This window comes from Silurus meridionalis, chromosome 1 (assembly GCF_014805685.1).
Source record: "Silurus meridionalis isolate SWU-2019-XX chromosome 1, ASM1480568v1, whole genome shotgun sequence".
NCBI classification, from domain to species: domain Eukaryota; kingdom Metazoa; phylum Chordata; class Actinopteri; order Siluriformes; family Siluridae; genus Silurus; species Silurus meridionalis.
In genome coordinates this window covers 20,305,808-20,327,865 of record NC_060884.1, presented here as the reverse complement: position 1 = coordinate 20,327,865, position 22,058 = coordinate 20,305,808, and the positions used below count along the sequence as shown (strand labels likewise).

The window sequence follows — 22,058 nt, the reverse complement described above, 5'->3', positions numbered from 1 at the left end:
TATGTGGTTTGCATGATTCCGTACAATCCATCTTGCATGTTCATGATTCAAAATGCAACGAAAAGAGAGTAACAACCAAGAATATGGAAACTAGATTTCAATTTGTCATCATTATTTAACTTGAAACAATTTCAGGGCCTGGGCCTTCCAGTGATGTGTGTGCCCAGAATTTGTTTACATCTAACCACACAAAATGATCCAACTTGCGTTTACTCTGTGGGATGATTTATTAATACATACTGCGATTTTGAATGCTTGGTTGCTTCATGAATGATTGGCTGCTTCATGTTAACAAAGAATGTAAAACATACTGGCAAACTTGTGACAATAATATTAAATCAACTGACTAAAGGTCAACAATAAGCAACACAAAATACAGAATCTTTTACAATGGCATTGATAAGAAAAAGTAGAACAGCAGTTCCTCAAAGGGGACATCTGGTTTAGTTGCTCTAAACCAGATGTCCCCTTTGAGGGGTACTGCAGTTCTACTTTCTCTAGGTGTTTACTTATCCCCTAAGCCTATAGCATTGCTCCCTACCTCAGAGTCCACAAGCGATGAGGCAAAAGCTGACTGGACAATCTGAAAACCGAATGACTCGAGCAGCGACATGTTCTGCTGTGGCGAGAATGGAGAGCCCAGATCTCCGAGACTGGATGCTGTCCCACTGGCTTTCTTGTGCACCCGGTGCTGGTGCTTGTTGAGGTAGGATTTAGTGCGGAAGGTCTGGCCACATAAGCCACAAGCAAACTTTTTCTCCATGTCAGTCTTCTGTTTGGAGCTGCATGGCGTGTTTGCTGTGCTGTCGGCCTCGCCGTTGAAGATCAGCGAGGTCACCTCAAGCTCCTTGTCCTCAGCCTTATGCTCCAGTTTAAGCTCATTTCCATTCGAAAGGTCTTCGAATGCAGCACCCGACCCCTCAGAATCCTGATGTGGGCATTTCGCAGCATTTTCCTGTCCGTCTGAGGGAAATTGAGCGAGACATTGGTGTGAAGACCATAATACATTTTAGGAATGAGGACATGGAAAGAGAGAGAGAGAGAAAAAAATTAAAACTCCCATTAGACAAGACCTGGAGATAAACTATTCATAGACCATAACCATTTACAAAAGAGCAGAAGAATATATAAACATGAACAATACACAGTTGCAAGTCGAAAAATTGGCCAGAAGTATTAAAGAAGTTAAATTAGGAAAGTTATAACAATTATAAATATTAGAAATATATTGCATGAATGTCCAATTTGCCTTTGTTTGGTTTTTTTTTAGGTTAAAAAACAGTTAATTCCTGCCAAAGTCTAAATAACAGCCTGGCTTTTAATAAAACATCATGATAGCTACATAAGGTGTTCTTGTAAGTCCATCATGTAACACATTCTTTTTACTATAACACATACAAACTGTTTTCATTTGGAAATTTAAATACAGCTATATTTACAGAATGTGCAAACAATATAGCACTTTACTGCTCACATATATCTAAGCTATATATTCCAACTCAAGTTCATGAAAAAAAAAAATGTTGCCCTTCAATAAGTACATTTCTCTTCCATATGTTCTCCAGTGTAGTGCATAGCTTTTATGTTATTCTGTGTTGTGTTGGTGAAATGGCTTTACAGTTTGTTCTTTTTTAAAAATCAATCAGTTATTTCTGCAAACTGAGTGAAGATTACTCAAACTATTAGACAATGTATAACTCCAATTCTCTACCTAAGCAGAGAAGCAGCTCCAGTGATATACTGATATATCTGTACAAATAAACGGAATGTCGGGACTTCAATCTCTCTGTCTGCACACCTGTCAGTCATTCATCAGTCAACGTCTTTATATCTCATCTGTCTATCTCTGTCAATGCTCTGCGTCTCTCCATGTGCGTCGCCATTTCTTCTCTTTCCATGTCCTCCTGCTTCTCGACCTGTCCATCTCTGCTTGCCTGTCTGTGTCCATGCCCATCTAGTTGAGTCTGTAAGAATACCCGTTACAACTGCTTTTGAAACATGCCAAGGAACTGGCATTTACTGAGCTGTGAGGCGCAGTAGATCTCGTCCTGTATTGTGTGAGCAGTATTAGGCTCGCCCTACGCCCCTCTCCGGCTGGCCCATACTGACCTGCGAGAGGTGCGTGCAACGGGAGGCCTGGTGCTCCGCCACAATGTCGCTCCCACAGCTCAGGCTGCACACCGAGGGCAGGAGGGCCTGGCTGAGTGAGAATTGCAGACCCTGAAAACCCCCGAAAACACCCCTCTGCCTCAGGAAAGGGCATCAGAATCCGGCGACTGGTGCAAAGGTCTACACCGAAACGAGGGCGAGTAGGAGTACATGAAGGGGTACAAACAGAAGCAGAGACAGAGATTCCAGGGTGGACACTTACTGTCAAAACAGTCAATTTCACACTGGTTTATGTACAGACCATTGCTGTATTTATTCACCATGCCCTTCTGAATTATTTTTTTTTCCTATTGCAAATCATTGATTACTACAACAACATAGTCTCTTTTTTATTGGGCATTTTTTTTTTTTTTTTTTTTTTTAAATCACATTTTTGAGAATGGTGGATTGTTATTTTATCATTGTCTGTTCAGCATGGAATAAAAGTTCCAGTGACAAAATTTCTATATTCATTATCAAAATGAACATCAAAGTAACTACCACCACTGCTCATTTGAAAGATTGGAATTAGAATTTTCTTTTAGTATTCATCACAAATCTTAGAAACTAAAAACACCAACCATCCTCTCAACACAACGAAACAAGTTTCTCATTTTGAAGGCAATAATTCCTTGTTCAAGGGCCACTGATTGGACTACAACATGCACTGATTGCCAAGAAAACACTTGCATAGCCAGCATGTGATGAAAATTACATGAAGCAACAGATGTGATTACTTTGCCATGCTAACTTAGACAGCAACAAACAGCCTTCCATAATCGACAAAGCTAGCAGGGCTGCAAGTGTGATCACTTTTTAATTCTGTCTAATAAACCACCAAACACTGCAGCCTTACTCAAATGTGTACCTGATACAGCTCAAGAGTTTGCAAAGGTACATGATGATACATGCAGTAGCAGTCACTGATCGGGCAAATTTAATTAAGAGTTTCACAAAAGTACATTTTAAAAGACAAGTCAACACCACATGCCTTTTCATCTGAATTGCAGCAGAAAATTATTTAAATCAGAAGGTAAAATGTCTCATTCTATATGATGGATAATGAATCAGACATGAAGGAAAATAAACACTGGATCCCCCCCCCGCCAGCTGCAACACCTTCAACGATTATATAACATTAAAATGAAATAAACAAATTCAGAACAGCTCTAAAAGTCATCACAAAAAAAAAAGCCTGATTCAGGATGAAAAGCACCATGTGAGCTTCTCTAACCACATTTCCATCATTCTACTGAAATTAAATAATGCATGTAAGTAATTATAACCATATATCGTAACATAAGTATATGACAAGTCCTACAGAAAAACAAGCTCATCATACTATGAGATAGAAGAATGATGGAAATCAGCTGGAGTAATAAACTGGTGAGACAGCATGGGCCGAGTGAGCGAGTGAGTTTACACAAGCGGATGCAGTATTTAGCAGCAGGGTGAAAAGAGTGAGCGAGCAAGTGGCAGGGACACAGAGGCGTGCTTGCCTTCCACTGCGCATTGGCGTCCTGAGTGGTAGGGGGCGCCGTTGTGCATCTGTGGCCCGTTGTCACGAGGCTCTGGGAACTGGTGAGCTGTGGAGGAAGGGAGCATTGACGAGCCGTGGTGTGTTTTTACATGTACCTTTAGGTAGGACGCAGTGGAAAAACCTGAGACCGTCAAAAGGAGCACAAAAAAAAAAAAAAGCAAAAACAGAAGGAGGAGAAGGGGAAAAAATAGAACAAGCAGAGACTTGTTTAACAATGAGATGAGAATCTCCTGTATTCTTAATCAATGTGGAAAAGGGTCTTGAACCCACCTTTTTTTTTTTTTTTGTCTTAATGGCTTTTGTACAGTAGTCTCTAATGGACTGTCAATCCATATAGCAGATGTCAGCAATAAAGTTTAGTGTAGGGATATGGTGTAGTTGTCTATGTTTTTAAAGTACTCCTGAAAACCTGCCTTTAGTTGGAGTTGTCACAATGACAATCACACATGTTCTCTTACAAAATGATATTATGCAAATATGAAGAAAACATTAAGAACAATGACAAATTGTAGTTTAATTTAGGTAATGTTGGCACATAGCTAGCCAGCAAAGTAACTGCTACTCAGCAACACATTCTTCAAGGAGCCAAGGCTGACAAAACATACCAAAACTATTTTGGTTATCAGCATTACTAAACTAGTCAGCAGCCAAACACATGATGCAGCATCTATTGCTACAGCTAGTGTGCACAACATTATCCTCTAATAATTTGCTTGCCAAACATAACAGGCTCAGGGGTTTTAACTGGCTTTACACTTGATCATAAAAGCATATTTCTAGTTGTTAGTTATGATTGATCAATGTGTCAGAAATTTTATTAGCATAATTTCACTGTGAGCACTGAAAGTCTACATGCCACTAACTAAAATATGCCATAGTATGACACAAAACAGCTTAAAACAAACAAACGAAAAAGAAAAAAAAAAACACAGTAGTGGCAACAATCAACAAAACACTTGCCAATGATGTAAGCAGTCTGTAGTGATTTTCTTCAAAAGCAGCTATAAGTTATCGTGTTATCACACCAGTCTGTTAGTAATTCAGCCAAGATTTTATAAGAAGCATCTTATACATGCTGTATAATGAGCAATCTTAAACAACTGATGTAAATGCACTGTCTGAAGAAGACTTTAATCCTGTTTCTCCACTTTAGACTTATTTTCATATGCAACGATCTTGAATTAGCTATTAGTAAATCATTCAATTCATTTCATTGTTAACATGAAAATATATAAGCTGAATTATACAATCGAAGGGTTATAATTTATAGGTTTTTTTTTTCTAAAATGAGAAATATATATCTACACACATACATATAAAAAAGATTTTTAACACCATTAAAACTAACAACATCCCACTTGCATTTTAGTAACCTAGCATTAACATACACACATACATACATACATGTTTATTTTTAAACCATTAAAAGACAATCCTGAATAGTCATTTTTATCGTTTAATGCCAAAGAAGCTACTAGGGAATAAAACAAGGAAGTGCACCCCTTTACAAAGTAAAAGGATTTATAGATATGAATGAATATGCACATTGGAAACACCCTTATCTGCTCCTGCCATCCCAACAACACACCCTTCCCCCACTGCCCTCATTATGGTGTTCTATTAACCAAGTATTATTTTGTAATATGTTAATATAAAAGGGCAGAAAGCCACAGTCGAGGGAAAAACAATCCTCAAGTTTGAACATCAGACTGACTCAGAGTAAGACATCTGTTCACCAGCAACATAACACTAAATTATACTGCTTGTTAATGTTACCTTATATTTCATCAGCTGGGTAAATGATAACAATGCAAGCTAACTGGTCCATGACAGTCACACATACAAGTACAAGCAATGTGTCTGTTTTAAATGAAAATGTGTGAACTTTACACTGTATATATAAATATAACACAAACACAGATCTGTATAATCAAATTTGCCTCCATTAGAAGTTAGAGCAGAAGTTTTTACTTTTATCTTATTCACAATGATATGCGTTCCAGTCGGTATACAGATGGTGTTTTAGTAGGTCTACATGCAACAGGCCCTGGAGGGACCCCCAGTTCAAGGTATGTTTTAAAACAATAACCTTCCTGGAAGACATTTAGTATTGTTCAATCAAAGCTAACATATAAAGATTGTGTATATTTGGAGTTTGTATCGAAAGGAACCTGGTCAGGCACCAGAGTCTAGAGACGGGTGTTAAAGTGGTGATCTGGTTATAACTGACAAAATGTTAACAGTAGAAAACGCGCACACACACCCACAAAACTTGATACCATTTACAGTGCCTGTCTGGAAACACTTATGTTTTATCATTTTTGAGACCCATGCTCCTTTATTTATATGCAACAAACTAGGTAAAGTCAAAAAGGAAATACAAGAATTGGGCAGCGAATAACAAAGTTCTTGGACAGATCAGTTCAAATTTGACATTTTTGGCTCTAACAAAAGAACTTGTATAAGTTGGGGAACATAAGAGATGATGTTACCAGACACACCCTGTGCCCATGCCTCACATCCACAGTCAAACATAGAGGTGGAAGCTTACTAGTCTGGGAATGTTTTGGAGCAGTGAAGGTCTGAGACTTGTTTCAGGTAAAAGGAATGCTGCACCAACATGGCAACCATTCCATACTTCAACACCATGGAATTCTATCTGGATCAACTTCACTATACAACAAGACAATGACCCAAAACATATGTCTAAGCTCTATAAGCATTATTTGAAGAGCAAAGCGTTGGCAGGAATGTTATCTGTTACGGAATGGCCTTTCCAGTCACAGGACCGGAATCCTATTGAACAGCTCTGGGATGTGTACACCTTTGGCAAGCTTTACAAAACACAAGGCAAAGTATTTTAGCTAAATGTTTGGAAAAACTAAGAGTCCAAATGCCAAAAGTGTGGAAAAGCTTTTACTCATGCCAAGGAATTGAAATATTTGTAAATGTATATATTTGTTTGGTTAAAGTAAATCTTCGTACCATTTGTTTACCTATTTTGTTGCATATGAACAAAAGGATGAGCATGTGTCTCTTAAAAACAATAAAAGACTTGGTGTTTCCAAACCTTTATCAGGGACTGGGCTCCCAGGTTACTCCTTAAATCAGCTGCCAAAGCACATTAATATCCTCAAAGCTCCAGCTACAAAGGAAAATTTCTCCATGTTGTGCATCTTAAGTATTGTTCCAACGTTTTCAAAGCAGCTTTGCTAATGCCTTCTGTGCTTTATAAAGTTTTTGCACCATAGTCGAACAACACAAATCTTGCAGATGAAAATGATCAGAGATCTAAGATGCAGTTTGTCTGACAATAATTTGCCAGAGGACCCATTTGCTGCTGTTTGCCTTGTCTGGTGTCTTAGGCCTTGAGTGTAGAAAAGTATATAAACATACCTTAATTTTTCATTCACTTGTAGTTAGTAAACCAAATTTCAACTAGTATCTAGTTCCTTTGGCTCTAACAGTGAACATTGCAGTGCAGTGCATTCTTAAAAAAAGATCAGTGGATAAGAAATGATCTGTAATTAGTTTTTATGAACATTACCTTTATTGCATATGCTGCAGTAGTTGTGAGGTCCTTCGCTGTGTTTTTTTAGGTGGTCTGTCATATAAGCAGCCCTTAAGTACTTGCCGCACACTTGGCATGGGATTTTGTCCTCGTGGCAGGCCAGGTGAGACCTCAGACGGTCTCGTGTTGCAAATGACGCATTACAAATCTGCAGGAACAACAAGGAAACCGTATCAGTCAAATTGTATAAGACAAGCAATATCCTGGGGTGATGTGCTATACAGTATTGACACTATTTTGCTATAGTATATATGCAAACTTAGGGAGAAGTGCTGTCTCTTTCTCTCACCTGACATTTATGAGGTCTCTCTGTGGTGTGCACCTGCTTGATGTGTCCATTTAAGTGATCTGGCCTGCAAAGAACATACAAAAAGAGGCATTCTTACATCAACACATACATCATGTACAGGTGTTTTTATTTTTTGACAATGAGTGTATCCTGAAGTCTCAGGAACACTCCACCTTAGTAGCTCAGAAGACCTCACCTGGAGAAGCCTTTTCCACAGTTCTGGCATACGTAAGGTTTACCCACGGCTCCATCGTGAGAGCGAACATGGTAAGACATCCTGTCTTTGCGCTTGAACCGCAGGCCGCACACAGGACACGCGTATGGCTTTTCCCCAGAGTGGGACAACTTGTGACGATTGAGATGATAGACGTCTCTAAACACCTTCCCGCACAGATCGCAGCCCACGTGTCGCCTCGTCCTCTCCCGTTTGCGGTTGCCGTCCGTCTGCACGCAGTTCTGCGGCTGTGGAGCCGTTAAAGACACGTCCACAGCCACCAACTCCCCACCTGCGCCCACTGAGCCACGCTGGGCCTCGTGGTTCCTGAGCTGCACGGCGTCGCTCAGCATTTTGCCACAAAGACCACCAGGAAAAGGACCTTCATTCTCGTCGGTCGTGCCGTTATTGTACACCCCGGGGGCTGGCGGATCTTCTTTCTTAGGCCGTACTCTGATGCGCTTGGAGTTCGGAGAGGCCTCGCCGTTCACCGGGCTGTTCGTGAAGGCTGAAGGGGACACAGGGAGGCCGATCTGGTGGGAGTTGGTGGTTATAGGCGGCGGGGCGTTTGCACTGTCGCTGTCCAGACTGTGTCTGTTGGTAAACACGGCGCCGTTTGGCGCGTCTGCGTGCATGGCGTTTGACAGGAAGCTGAGCTCGCCACCGCGGGACGGCGGAACCAGGATCTGCACGTTGGACTGTTTGATCACCTCCTGGCAGATTTCGATGACCGAGCGCATGAGCAGGAACTTGGCGGCGGTCATGAGCTCCGGGAAGCACTCTAGGCGCACCACGATCTTCGACGTGTACGCGAAGTCGAGAATGTCGCGGAAAACTTTGGGGCTGATCGTGTGCATCTCGAGCTCTTTGCTCTCGGTGTCGCCCTCGCCCTGACAGCTAAACACCGACTCGAAGTACTCGCTGCACGCCGCCAGCACCGCCTTGTGCGCCGGAAAGCTCTCCTCGCCGACGCGCAGGATCACGTCGCAGAATCTTCCTCCATCTTTTCTCTGGCTGTTCAGGTTGTGGAGCATCTCGGCGCTGTGCTTGCTCACCTGGTACGTATAGGAAGAATTCCACGGCTGCTCGCTTCTCTCCATGCCGCCTTCCATTAACCGCGACAACTAACGCATGTGACGGATAAGGCGAACAAACCTACACAGAAAGAAAAAAAGATCCCTGTGGGTTTAAAAAAATAACAACAACAAACACAAAACGCTTTCAACAACGACCACCTCTGTGCGTTTTAGCATCTAACATGTTAGCAGGGGAAAAATGGCAGCCCCCCAGCTTCCTGTGAACTTTGACCTCTGTTTTGGAGGGAGGGGGATGTCTCCCGGGCTTGATTTCATAGATTTAGAAAAAGCAGATCGCCTTATTGTTAATGACATTCCGACTGGACGCGTTCAACCTGCGCTCACGTGTCAGCTGTACTCACACCACAGTTTTCATGTTGCTGAATTCTGCATATTGTTCATCTTCCTGGTTTGTGACCCTCCTCCTCCTCCCCCGCTATGAATTCACATCCTTGTTTTCCAGTGAGCCCCCTCCCCCTCTTATTCCCCTCCCCCAAATGTACACGATTACATTTGCTACACGAAAAGCCGACAGTGATTAGATCCCAACGCTTTGTCCACGCTGCACGCACGCACACACACGCGCATCACAGCAATAATACTGTAGAAATACAAATAAATGCGCAGCGAACGGGAGCGGATAGAAGACCTCAAGCCCCGCCCACTTCAGCCCCTTCCACTGACGCGCGCACACACACCAGTAACTGTGTGTATACATATTCAATTATTCAATTCATTTCATGGATAATGATCCTAGGAAACTCAAGTCTGGTTTATACTTTGCTTTGAAGCATATATGCAACTGTATAGAAACTGTACAGTCGCAGCCCTATATACTTAAATACCAACATTATGATGCCACAGCTACAGAAACCATCAATACTATATAGAAATAAGGTATAACAGAGCATTGCATCAAAAACAGGTATCTTATGCAGTGAGAATGAATCCCATTACTAATTAACAATTCAGCAAGTTTCTTTTCACTGCAGCCACAGCTGCATACATCATCTCTAACAGAAGCATTGATATTAACCTCATAAAATGAGTTTTCTGTGCATTTTCTTCTATACAGTGTTCCTGGGGATTTGTAATTGTGCTTTTTTGCAAATTCTACAGGAAAGAAAATACAAAAGTATAAATGGTTAATGGAAAAAAAAAAAAACTGTTTTTGCTTCCTCATAATGTCCAGCTTTTCTTCAAAGGTCCATCTTTTCTCTCCTATGTCAGCCATTATGGAATTAGAAAAAGAGCTATTAAATCCACACAAATATACTTGTGCAGTGATTGCTTTATGACAATTCCCTTTGACCTCAGTGATGCGTGACAGATGAAATCTGATTTAATATGAACTCAAATTGAAAGTCAGTGATTCTGATAGTCTGGGCCAGCAGAAAATGCTTTGCTAGCCCTGATGGCCAGCTGATAAATATTTCTTTGATTTTCAGCTGGCAGCATACCAAGAAATAAATGTCTGTGACCACTATTGAAGTATACATTTCCTATTATGGTTTCATTTTATTCAGGTCCAATTTCTGGTGAGTGGCTGGGATTTTAGCTTGCTGCCCCAAACATAAGGCTGTGTTAATATTCTAACAAACATGTAATAAGCACACATTAGAGAAATCACCTGTTGCAAGTCTAAGGAGTCAAAGTATTTCTCTCCTTACGGGTATAGTTGGGGCTTTTTTAAACCATTTTTTCTTATTCTGGAGACTTTTTTTTTGTTTTTTTTTTACATTTTAACATATACAACTAACATTTTCTAGCATACTGAATACTTATTCAGTCCCTGGATGAAAACAGATCATATGTTCTTAACAAAATACCTGTTTACAACCAACATATTTTTACCACCAAGACCAATCCATCTCTCGATCTTTTATGCCAAAACCAAACAAAACAAAAACACCAACTTGTTTTTTTATCTTCACCCTCAGATTTCTGTTCTTGGCTGACAGAAGTGAAACTTGATTTGGTCCTCTGCTGTTTGAGCCCACCCTCGTTAAAGGCTTGTGTTGTGCATTCCAAGATGCTAATCTGCTCACCGTTGTTGTAAATAGTATGTACAGAGTTACTATTTTAATCCTAGCAGCTTAAATCATTGACAAATTTCCCCTGACCTCTCACACCAAGGTCTTTTAACCCACAGAAGCACCATTTTGACATTTAAACCAGCTCATCTGGAACCAACCATGCCACAAAATTAAATAAGTTTCCTGAACACGTTTAATGTAAATATTACCTGAACCTCTAAACCTTTAGCTTGATATTATGCATTGTGCTGGTGCAATGATTAACAGTGTTGCTATTTAAATGAACAGTGAATTTGGTAGTCTAAAGTCTATTCTTACAGTACTAAACAGCAAACACAAAAATTAAGTCCACACCACAAATATCTGCAGCAGCTTAATAAAGATCTAGCTTTCCCATAGGATGAAGCATGCAGTTATTATAATGGGTCCAACTTGTAAGTGACCATAGTCTGATCTTCCCATAGAAAATGTACATATCTTCTGTAACCAAGAATTTTAGCTACAGCTGTATTCCAAACATTGTTTCCTTGTGTTGCTCTTAGCAATTGAATGATGCAGGAGTGAAGCAGTAAATTATTAATGTACATGGCAGACACAGAACTGACAGCCAATTTTGTATGTTTTTTTTATCCACTATTCAGCTGGAATCAATTTAGTCAGAATGTGATGAGAGGGACTTAAATCCCCATCTGGGTATTACCAGAAATAAGTTTAGTAAATGTCATGTTTAATATTTAGACATTTTACTGAACATGTATCCATGTTAATTACTGCACTAATTACCCCAACAGCAATTAAAAGTAGAATCCACACACAGATGAACAAAAGTGATTTTTTAATGAACCTTTTATTGTGCTTCTTTATTTAGTAGCACAATTCCTTTAATTCAACCCCTGCCACCCTAAAACAAAACGTGATTCAACGCAGTGCTTCTCTCAGTGACCGGGTAGGGGAGGAAGTGAAAGTTGGGGAGAGGGCATAAAGGAAGAAGGTGGGGAAAAAAGGCACATACATACTGTAGCCCCACTTGGGCTCAGCTCCAGCGGGTTCCAGCTACTCTTGGTGTACTGGGTGGGAAATTATTGTTCATACACCTGTGGGTCCCTCTTGTTCGAAAAACCAGTCATAGCAGTGCAGTCTATTCCCACACAGACTAAATCAAAAAGACTGCAAACTATAGAACCCCTCTACTTATGACAAAAAGGATAGCCAGGGTAGGGGGCAACTCCCCAGTGGCCCTATACTTTACCTTCCACACAGCAAAACAAAAGAAAGCTATGTACAGGGAGGAAGGGAAAGAAAAAAAAAAGAAAAAACCATAGTCTGTACAATTCTGGCCTATACATTATTTACTGCAAATAAACAAAAAAAAAAAATCCCTAAATAATTTGATAGGCAATTTCAACAGGGGAAAAAAAAAACAAAAAAAAAAACCAAAGAAAAGTCCAGGACTCTTAACTTCTAGGCCTATCAATTAACATCTGTAAGCTTTATGACTGAGCATATAAAACACAGGGCTCCAACACCTGTACATTATAGAAATTAAAGTTCACATTTTCTCTTAACTAAACAGGGCCATGAGGAAGAGAGGTCTTGTTTTACTCAGTGACTTGCTGCAGGATCCTCACTGGCGGAACTCCAGTTCATCAACACTGATTACTTTAGTAGAAGGCATGGAAGGGAGGGGTTGCTGTAGAACGTCTGAGCCAAACCACTTGGCAAGGCCTAGAGGTGGGCTTCCTGCTCGCCGCTGAGAGTGAGTTGTCCGATGTGTGCTGTTGCTCTGTGACTGAGGGGTTCCAGTGGGCACCACATGTATATCTGCAGAGACAAACCACAACCGGCCTAATGTTAAAAAAAAAAATAGAGGGTAATTCTTATCTAAAAATCAGTGCTTTTTCATAAAATTCCATATTATATTTTGTTTATGTTAACCAATAACATGCATAAATAGAACTCATGGTACTTACTAGGTCTTGGCTGCTGTTGGAACTGCTGCATGACTGCTAACTGCATGTGTGGTCCAGCAGCTCTAGGGGGAATTAATGGGTGCGCTGTAGTGCCCAGTGGATACAGAGGCTGGCTTAAGAGAGCAGGAGGCAGACCTTGCAACTGGGACAGATCCACACTTTGGGGGAAAATTCCTGTTCAGAGAGACCACTAATATGACACATCTTCACTGTGAAAACGTAGGCGGTAAAATAATCTTAACTTAAAACAAATTAAACTACACAAATAAAATGGTTAAAAACCAGTCCTCACCGGTTTGTAGGAGTGCAGGTCCAAGCTGCTGGGGCTGGATGCCCTGGGCAATCATCCTCTGTACCATACCAGGATGCAGCTGTGGTGGTGGAGGCCTAACTATGGGGATGTGAGACAGAAGCGGTACTGGGTAAATGGGTCTGGGGAAAGAGGAAGAGGACCCTGGGGACAGCATAGCAGGAGTGTGATGCCCTGTGGTGGCGCTAGGCCTGGCTCGCTCACCGTCCTTTAAATGGCGATTCTGGGCAGATACAGGGGTGGAACAGGCTTTTGCACCACCTGCTTGAGGAACACCACTGTCTACACCATCAAGGAAGGAGCTGGGGGAGGGACTGTCTATAAGGGAGACAGTTTGAAGGGTTTTAAACCAGAGGAAATTCCTCAATGTAAAAAAACAAAAACAATGCAGATAACCAAGCAACCTTACCTTCCTGTGAGTTTGCAGTGTTCTCTTTGCTTCCTGGTCTACTCATTGGTTCATCTTTAGTCTTTTCCTTTGACTCGTACATCTTTTTTATTACTGAGGTTGGAGTAAAAGATGGCGACAGCTGCAGAAAAAGGCTAATTAGCATTTCAATTTCAAGCAATTCTGCCGCCATTACATAATTTCAACAAAAGACAACTGCAATACAAACAACCTGCTGCATGGCCCAGATAAAATCCAAATTAATTCAACAACTTAAAAAAATGGGTCAGATATCAAACTCACCATACTAGTGACTGCAGTGACAGGGGAATTCCTGCCTGGCAGATGAGGGCCAGGGGACCTGTTAATCCTAGTCTGCCTACAAAATATGGAACAAATGGCCATTAGACATTAACCGGGTATCTTCCGCATCATACTTAAATTGCTAATAAACTGGAAATAAGTTTTGTACTATACTATGTCCAGGAAATGTAGTCTCAAACCTTTAGCAACAAAAAAAAAAACATCTGCACATAAAGTTTTAAATTTACATTAGATTATTTTGTTCACCAGGTTACTGTGGTCCTTCAATTAATATAAAATAAAAGAACACTGGTGCATTACATGCATTATGCCATTCTGGACATAGCATTTGGCTAATATTTGATGGAGAAAGAATTTGTTCCAACCTGTTCCGGAAGGACTTGTCAAGGTTATGTTTGTTGTAGACTTGCTGGTACTGGCGACCATGTAACGCCAGATCCTGCTGGAACATCATGGCATCCAATTCTGCCTGTTCCATTGCCATGGACATAGCCCTCAACTGAAATACATAAAATATTCCTATATTCCCATATAATTCCACAATGATGATAATTGTACAAATAATGTTTACCTGTTGTGGGGTGGGGACTGGACTTAAAGCTCTGTGCATCTCAGAAATTTGGTCCCCCAGAATTTGTTGTGTGACAACAGGGAAGCCTGAAATGTAAATAATTCATTAAGGGGAGGAAAAAAAAAAAAAAAAAAGTCCAGGCAGGTAAGAATTAACCCCAACATCCAGTATTAAGAAAACGTTGAATTAAAACTGCAATTGTTATTTTACCTGTTCCTGTCTGCATGCCTGCATAAAAATCCTGAATGGGACCTCTGTGTGGAAAAAAAGGGGGTGAGGATCCACGGTGGTGCAAGAGGCCAGGAGCGGAAGCAGGTGCCACTTCAGGGTTTGCCAACAGACCACTTAAGAGCGGAGAACTGGCCCGTGGAGCTCCCTGAACACCCAACAACTCCTATAGCACAAAGAGCAATACAGACCAATGCAAATGCCGTTCCGAAATGGTTAATAATAGTGACATTCTACTGAGCCAAATCTATCCTGGATGCCTCACCTGGAAGATATTCTTCTGCTGTATGGCAGGTACCTGAGCCTCAGTGATTGTGCTCAGGATGGCAGGATCTGCAGACTGCTGCAGCTGTGCATATAAGGGAAAGGACAATCAGCTTTACAACCAATATACGTACATGCAAGGTTCAGTGCTTCCCCACACCAGTGCTTCCCACACCAATAACGTGACCCAAAAAGTCAACACTACACATTTAGGACCACAATGCAGCATTTGCAGAATACAAGCAAAATACAACCATCAAAAAAAAACCTTGATTTATACAACAAATATTTCAGCATTTCACCAAAACAAGTGAATACATGTATACACAAACATCATTCATAACAGCCTGCTATAAACTGTGCAGCTGCCTGTTTGACAACTCCATTTAAATAATAATCTTAAAGAAACATTTAGTTATAAAGTTACCACAAAACTACTTGCCAAACCCAACATAATTGTCTTGTAAGCAGTCCAAAAAGGCAAGCAATGCTCAGTACAAACAGATGCCCATCAATAATCCAATTCGAAACAATAATACAACCAACTTCATTTGAAATGGACAAATTCACCCACCTATGGGTTCTCTTTTTTGCATGCATTTACCTCAAACTTTTCATGAAATAAGCAAAGCAATAGGTACTGATGGTAAGGGAATCTCAAACTAGTGGCCACAAAAATGTATGTCTAAAGCAAGCCTGCTTACTGCATCTTCCTTGATGTTTTCCAAAATAAGATTAAAATTTGACAATGTCAGATCATTTGCTTTGTGTGTGTAATATGTAAATATAAATAAAACACCCAACCTCATTCCATACATATAAAAGGAGCCAATAAATCTACACAAGATCTGTATCTACACAATGCCTACATTAAACACGGTACACATTCTTCTGTTAAACAGGACACAACAGTACAGATAATCTAACTGTACTTGTTTAAAAGTTTTGCTTATTTACATTTACATTTGTGGCATTTAGCAGACGCCCTTATCCAGAGCGACGTACAAAAGTGCTTTGAGTCTCTAGTAATGAATAAATCTACACTGGTACGCAAGATTACAAACTTAATATAAATATAACTCGAATTCTAAAAACTTGGAAAGTGCTAATGTAGGTATTTCAGGAAGAGGTAGGTTTTCAGTCGTCGTTTGAAGATATTTACAATATTCAAAGTACAATTGTATACTGTATAAATATTGTATACAAAGTACAATATTTATATACAGTAGTGCTGTAAACAAGTTAAGCTCCTTTTGAATTACCCTGTGTGAAAATTTTCAAAAACACTGCCATACTCCAATAATTGGGAAACCCAAGCAGATGAGCCTTTCACATTGCACAAGGAAATTTTACCTGGCACTCACTCCCTCCCAAGCTTTACTTGATGCAGACCAGCCTGCTCAGACACATGCACGCTTACCAAGCTGCATGGTTACACTTACACTGCTCGAGCTGGCCTTGGGCTGGGTGGGCAGGGTTCCACTTGCCTTCATACAGCTCACCAACTTGTTGAACGCAGACATGTCTGGATCACGGGGTCGGGACATGACCCCCGTGCCCCCTGTAAGAGCTTCTTCAAGGTGCTCGGCCATGAAAGGAGTCCCTCCACCCTGAGCCTGCAGCTGCCTGCGGGATGGCTGAGGCTGTTCACTCTGGACCTTGAGCCCCTTTAAGCCACTCTCTACCTCCTCCAAAGACAACACTACCCCAGAATTAGCTACAACAGAGGGACAAGACAGGATCCGTTTTTAACAGTGCAATGCGTGTTGGAAAGGGGAGGAGGGGAAAAAAAAAAAAAAAAAAAGGATTACTTACTGCTCTCCTTGAGATGGGCCTTGTTTGCATTTAAGCTGCAGAGAAGAGGCTTAAGGTCAATTTTGGCTTTATGGAGTAGCTCCAAGATGTCTACCTTCTCTTTCCGCTCTTCCAAGGAAATTGGCGTGAAGTAGGGTGTAGGGCCTTGACTAGGAGAACTAGCGTGGGGAACTGCAGGTGGAAAAAAAAAAATTTAGTCAGGCTTTATTTTGTGGGAACTACAATGTATCTAAACAAATTCATGTTGACTAGGGCAAATGAGTTTTTGCGGCATAGAGCCAGCCTAATTCCACAGTTGCCAAGGTAAAAAAAAAATAAAAATAAATCTGCATAACTACATTCCACCATTTAGCCTATACTGCCAAAGTTTCCATCAAGCTTACAGTATTAGCAAGGAACTATTAATGACATCATGTAATCACAGAATTGTAATGTAATGCACATGCAAATGCTACGATGTCCTGTTACCTGCGAGTTTCTCAAGCTCATCGTGTGGGGTAGAGCGCAGGCTGCTAGAACGACTACCAGAGGGACTCTGATTACTGTTGAACCAGCGGCTGAACCGGCTGGCCATGACTGGCCCTTCACCAAGCACATCTTCAATCATCTGGAAGAGGGAACAGGTAAGAGTTTCATTATAAGTCAGTATACACAAGGAAAGGTTAAATTGGGGGAGAATGCCACTTACATGATGAGAGCTTGCAGGCGGTTTAGAGCAATGAAGACAAATGAAGTGTGGGCTTTTGGGAAAAGCTCATTGAAAACCATGGGCACAAATGTTCACGCTTAACCAAAAAAAAATTCAGCAACTGAAAGTCTTCAATGCCCTTGGAGTACAAAGCTTCTAAACCATGTCCTGACTTAATGATTCACATTAAGCAGACATTCAAACTAAACCTTAGCTGGATCAGTGATGGGCATAAATTTGTATCTGCTTGACCAACTTCCTACCAAAACCTTAGCCAAAGAAATCTCATTATGCATTACCAATCAAATCACAAAATATTACAAAATCAGAGCAGCTGCACAGGCATACAAAGCATTTGACCGTATAGGTGGACTTTAAATAAGGAAAAGACCCAAAAGAAATGCCTCACGTGAGATCAACCCAATCACCCTTTTAAGCATGCAGTGCTCCCCATATCTTACCGAAGCCAAGCCAGGCATTGTCTTCTCCAGATTAAAAAACTCATTGAAGTCAAACTCCCCAGCTGTTTGTTCAGATAGAATGTCCGGATGAGGCACCTCCTGATCAGCTCCCGTCTCTCGAATCACTTGTCCCTCTTCTGAAAGACCACCATTGCACTCAACTGCACAAGAAAAGAACAAGCAATAAGGAAAAAATAAATAAAAACATTGTTAATTGATAACATTTCTATACAAGGTAAAATCCAAACAGTTATTAATAAAAAAAAAAAAAAAAAAAATTTGGCATGCCTTCTTTTATAGACTCTGTCCGCTTTCTTGATCGCTTCGTTTTCCGTTTATCATCCTCTAAGATTTTATCATCAAAGCCAATAAGTTCAATGGTCTCTGACTGGCTTGTAGGTCCACCAGAAAACCATTCAGGCTCCTCTTCAGCATAAGAGTCGTTTCTCCTCCTCTCACTAAACACTCTTTTGTCACCAAAGTCCCTCTGTAATAGTAGCAAATGCGCATCAATTAAATCATTAAGATAAAAAATTTTTTTCACAAAAGACAACACTATTGCCACTGGTTATAAAATAAGTAATTAAACAACTAACAGCTTGTGTGTCTAATATTTTTATATCTATCTATAGACACAGGTAGTCGTCGACTTACGACCTATGCAACGTACGACCATTCGACTTTACGGCCACAATCGCTAGCTGCGGCGTACGACAGTGCGTACCAGCTTCCGGCATCATTTAACAGTACTGTACATATAGCCTACTCTACTTACGACCAAATCGTGTTACGACCAGTCTGTCGATCCCAATTGTGGTCGTAAGTCGACGACTACCTGCATGTGTAATTAAAATTTTATTTATTTATTTATATATATATATATATATATATATATATATATATATATATATATATATATATATATATATATATATATATATATATATATATATATATATCCTATGAAGAGGTTTAAATAGCCATCACTATGTCCATAAAAATGTACAAAGGCCAAGAGTGTGTGCATCATATTTCTGTGGGCTTGGCTGGGAGGATTTTCAAACAATACCCTGAATCTCTTGTCTTTGAAGTCACGCTCTCTTTCACGGTCCCTTTCTTTGTCCATCCGAATATCCCTCTCAAACCCACGTGCCGCCATGATTCGACCACTTCCGATACGCCGTGTACCCCCAAGACGAAGAGACTCATTCTCTTTATTCTCAAGGGGGCTGACAGGACGCCGATTCAGTGCGGCAGGTGCCACTTGGCAGCCACCTCCAAAACTGCGACGCTGGGGACTAAGAACTACCTCCAAATCATCCTCCTTAATACGCTCTCGTGGGTCTAGAACAGCAGCACAAAAAGCGTTTAAAAACCTGGATTACATCCTAGGAAAACATTTTATACCCCAAGCACACGTAAAACTAAAATTTTGCTAATCGCAGTAGTAAAGCATCAAATTACCAGCAATTCTACGTTTCAGGGGAGGTCTATCCTCAGCATAGTCCTTCTTGTATCCCTCTACGGACAAGTCACACTCCGAGGGATACAACGACGCGTGCCATTTTTCAGGATCCCACACCCCGTCACTAAAGAATTTCAAGTTAGGTTAGTTTCAGTCACAGCATGCGTTACATTTTAGGACGGTTCCTAAAAACAAACAAACACTGAAAGCAAGCCAAAAATTTTAAACAAAAAATCTAAAAATGATACAATAAAGGAAAATAGAATCTGTGCCTTACTTATTTGTTGTACTCACCTGTCATATTTCTGAGACAGGCATTCTGGTCTTTCGTTTGAAATTGGCAGCTCTTTGATTTCCAAAAGCTCCTCCTATGAAAGGAAAACAAATTTAATTCAGATTATCCGAATAAGAGAGAACACAAACAAGATAGTGGAGAACACTGGCTTCACTTGGCTGATTAGGAAAGAAGCAGGATCCAACCTTGGTGTATCGATAGGCAGAAGTCAGTAAAGGTGTCTTCACAGTGTGGGTCATTTTAGTGCCATTTTCCTGATCCTCTATACAGGCATCTTTGTCCATGACTGAGGCAGAAGACCAAAGTATAGCTTCTGTCTTGGACACTCCAAGCACCTGGAGGCAAAATAGTTGGTTAGATTTAAGCCTAAAGAAACAGAATTTGCCAAACATCTCAAGGATTAAAAGCAAGTATGGGTTGTTTAAGTGGGAAATTTCGGGACACTCAGTAAACGTTATCAGGCGTGTAATCAATGCGACTAATCAGCACCAGCAGGTCATTAAGCAGAGCAATGCGTGATTAAGCAACGAGAGCAGTTCCAAACAAGCTCATTTCACCTGTGAGGGGAACAGCACCTATCCCGCATGTTGGGACTAAATCATCCGTTCAGTCTAGCTTGATAGGGTTAATTGCGTGGACAAGATCAATGTGCGCGCAGCCGGATGCTAGCAATCCGCGGTTAGCATTTAGCGCTTTAACTCAACACCATATTAGAGCTAGTTAAGGGATACAGAGAAAAGTCAAGACTACAGCAACAGAGTCTTTACTGGGAGCGACATCAACTTACCTGCTTCTACACAAAAAACCCTTCAAGTTACTCCTCACTCCGCTGATGCTACAACTAGCTAACTTTCACACCAGACAGAGTCGCACACAGGCACGTCCAGGCGGTTTAGCTGGACCCTGCGCCCGCTTGATGCCCAATATGAGATTTAAACAATATTATTTTTATATATATTGTGTGAAACTAAACCACGCGATGCTAATGAAGTGTACAGCCCATCAAGCGTCTAGAGTCAGCGTTAACGAGCTAGCAAAGGGAAGCTTCCAACCAAGCTAGCCAAACAACCAGTGGTTTATTTTATCGTGTCCAAAACCATTCGTCCATAACACGAAGGTAAAAACACATACCAAGCAATGAGCCCACTGCAAGATTGCTGCGCTTTTACCTTCACTTACTAGATGCCGGAAACAATCCTTTAGCCGGCTAGCTAACTGAATGCTCCCTAATGCCTATGATGTGCTCAAAAAGCGCGCTGAACTACTGAAACTGCGACAAGGAGTTTGCGTTATTTTGGGTTCAACTGGATATTAAGTTCAGCCGCTTGAGCGCAGGCTGACCGGAACCATCACTGTACCTCAGGGCCAATACAAGTTTGTTAATACGAGCCCTCTCTCTCTCTCTCGGTCTTTCTCTCTTTGGTCTCTCTCCAGTTGCTCAGCAGCAATTTTCCTCTGCTAACCACAGGTCCTGACTAAAGGCCCAATCCAGGATTATATAGACACCGCTTCCGCCTACGTGAAAACCGAAAATATACATACACCTTTTTCTTTATGTTTTAAATTCTCAGTAGCACATAATAATTACTTAGGAAAAGGAGATTATATATTTGTCTAGAAATTGTGCTTAATTCTAATTACTAAGCGTGAATTTGTTTTTTTGTCAGGCATTCTACATGGTCACCTAATAAAGACCAAAAAAATAAATAAGGGGTTGGTTTTTCCAGGTGATGAGATTCCGGTGTATGTATACTGGTGATGGGCGCAATCACTTATTCCCTTTTCGAGCAATACAATGAATATCACGATATTCCCGATACCAATACAGTAAATGGTGTTTTTGTTTTGTTTTGTTTTGTTTTGTTTTGTTTTGTTTTGTTTTTAAACACAGTGATAATATGCAAATAGATTGAGTTTAACGAGGGTAATTCAAATTTTATTTGTCACATACACATTCATACAGAGTATGACATATAATGAAATGCTTTTTTGTCTGTCCGACTTGTAAACATGAAAGAAATACAATAGAAAGATAAAAAAAAGTAACGTAAAAACAAATAAAGTATATACGTATTTTTAAATATAATCTGACGAATTCTACAAATGCTGATTGTATAAACTGTTATACCTCAGTGATATCAAATTCAATGTATTAAAACAACAATTTTAACAGTGGACATTGCCCAGGCTTCAAAACAGCAGAAATACTAAAATCTGTTTGGTCAGAATGCTTCATTTTTGTATAACAACATGACCCTGACAATAATAATAATAAAAAAATCATTGTGGTTTCTATAACATCAACTTCTATAAGGAATGGTGATCTAAACAGGTTAAAAACATGTTCTGTTTATTTAACATTTTGGAAGGAGTCTCAATTTTTGGTGCTTGGTAACAATACGAAG

At 40.4% G+C, this 22,058-nt stretch overlaps 2 protein-coding genes across 12 annotated transcripts; both read right to left on the bottom strand.

Moving 5' to 3' along the window:
• Positions 1-208: 208 nt before the first annotated feature.
• patz1 (POZ/BTB and AT hook containing zinc finger 1) lies at positions 209-10,263 on the bottom strand. Of its 7 annotated transcripts, none has more exons than XM_046851548.1 (7): positions 9,071-10,263; positions 7,745-8,917; positions 7,549-7,612; positions 7,236-7,407; positions 3,648-3,809; positions 2,110-2,289; positions 209-963 (listed from the first exon to the last, which is right to left on the bottom strand). In XM_046851548.1, exons 2-7 carry the CDS (start codon positions 8,872-8,874, stop codon positions 506-508), a joined length of 2,166 nt encoding a protein of 721 aa, XP_046707504.1. In that variant the 5' UTR covers positions 8,875-8,917; positions 9,071-10,263; the 3' UTR covers positions 209-505. The 7 variants fall into 7 exon arrangements, with proteins under 7 accessions (XP_046707504.1, XP_046707514.1, XP_046707496.1 ...); XM_046851558.1 differs by having other exon boundaries at positions 9,201-10,263; XM_046851540.1 differs by having other exon boundaries at positions 209-425; positions 491-963; positions 7,745-10,262.
• Positions 10,264-11,692: 1,429 nt separating this feature from the next.
• eif4enif1 (eukaryotic translation initiation factor 4E nuclear import factor 1) lies at positions 11,693-21,164 on the bottom strand. 5 transcript variants are annotated; one of them, XM_046851513.1, is made up of 19 exons: positions 21,012-21,162; positions 19,839-19,988; positions 19,653-19,726; positions 19,358-19,482; positions 18,963-19,237; positions 18,182-18,380; positions 17,894-18,054; positions 17,213-17,351; positions 16,745-16,915; positions 16,372-16,646; positions 14,931-15,014; positions 14,648-14,831; positions 14,438-14,523; positions 14,232-14,365; positions 13,846-13,921; positions 13,564-13,684; positions 13,137-13,472; positions 12,845-13,018; positions 11,693-12,695 (listed from the first exon to the last, which is right to left on the bottom strand). In XM_046851513.1, exons 2-19 carry the CDS (start codon positions 19,935-19,937, stop codon positions 12,499-12,501), a joined length of 2,910 nt encoding a protein of 969 aa, XP_046707469.1. In that variant the 5' UTR covers positions 19,938-19,988; positions 21,012-21,162; the 3' UTR covers positions 11,693-12,498. The 5 variants fall into 5 exon arrangements, with proteins under 5 accessions (XP_046707469.1, XP_046707477.1, XP_046707461.1 ...); XM_046851521.1 differs by having other exon boundaries at positions 16,417-16,646; XM_046851505.1 differs by having other exon boundaries at positions 14,232-14,523; positions 20,823-21,164.
• Positions 21,165-22,058: the final 894 nt, after the last annotated feature.

Coding starts and splice junctions, on each gene's coding strand:
- patz1 (XM_046851548.1), bottom strand. CDS start 8,874: ATGGAAGGCGGCATGGAGAGAAGCGAGCAGCCGTGGAATTCTTCCTAT. Junction 3,810..7,235: donor CTGCAGCATATGCAATAAAG/GTAATGTTCATA, acceptor TGACGGTCTCAG/GTTTTTCCACTGCGTCCTAC. Junction 2,290..3,647: donor ACGCCAATGCGCAGTGGAAG/GCAAGCACGCCT, acceptor GTTTCGGTGTAG/ACCTTTGCACCAGTCGCCGG.
- eif4enif1 (XM_046851505.1), bottom strand. CDS start 19,937: ATGGACAAAGATGCCTGTATAGAGGATCAGGAAAATGGCACTAAAATG. Junction 17,352..17,893: donor CAATGCCTGGCTTGGCTTCG/GTAAGATATGGG, acceptor TCCCTCTTCCAG/ATGATTGAAGATGTGCTTGG. Junction 13,922..14,231: donor GACAAGTCCTTCCGGAACAG/GTTGGAACAAAT, acceptor CATATTTTGTAG/GCAGACTAGGATTAACAGGT.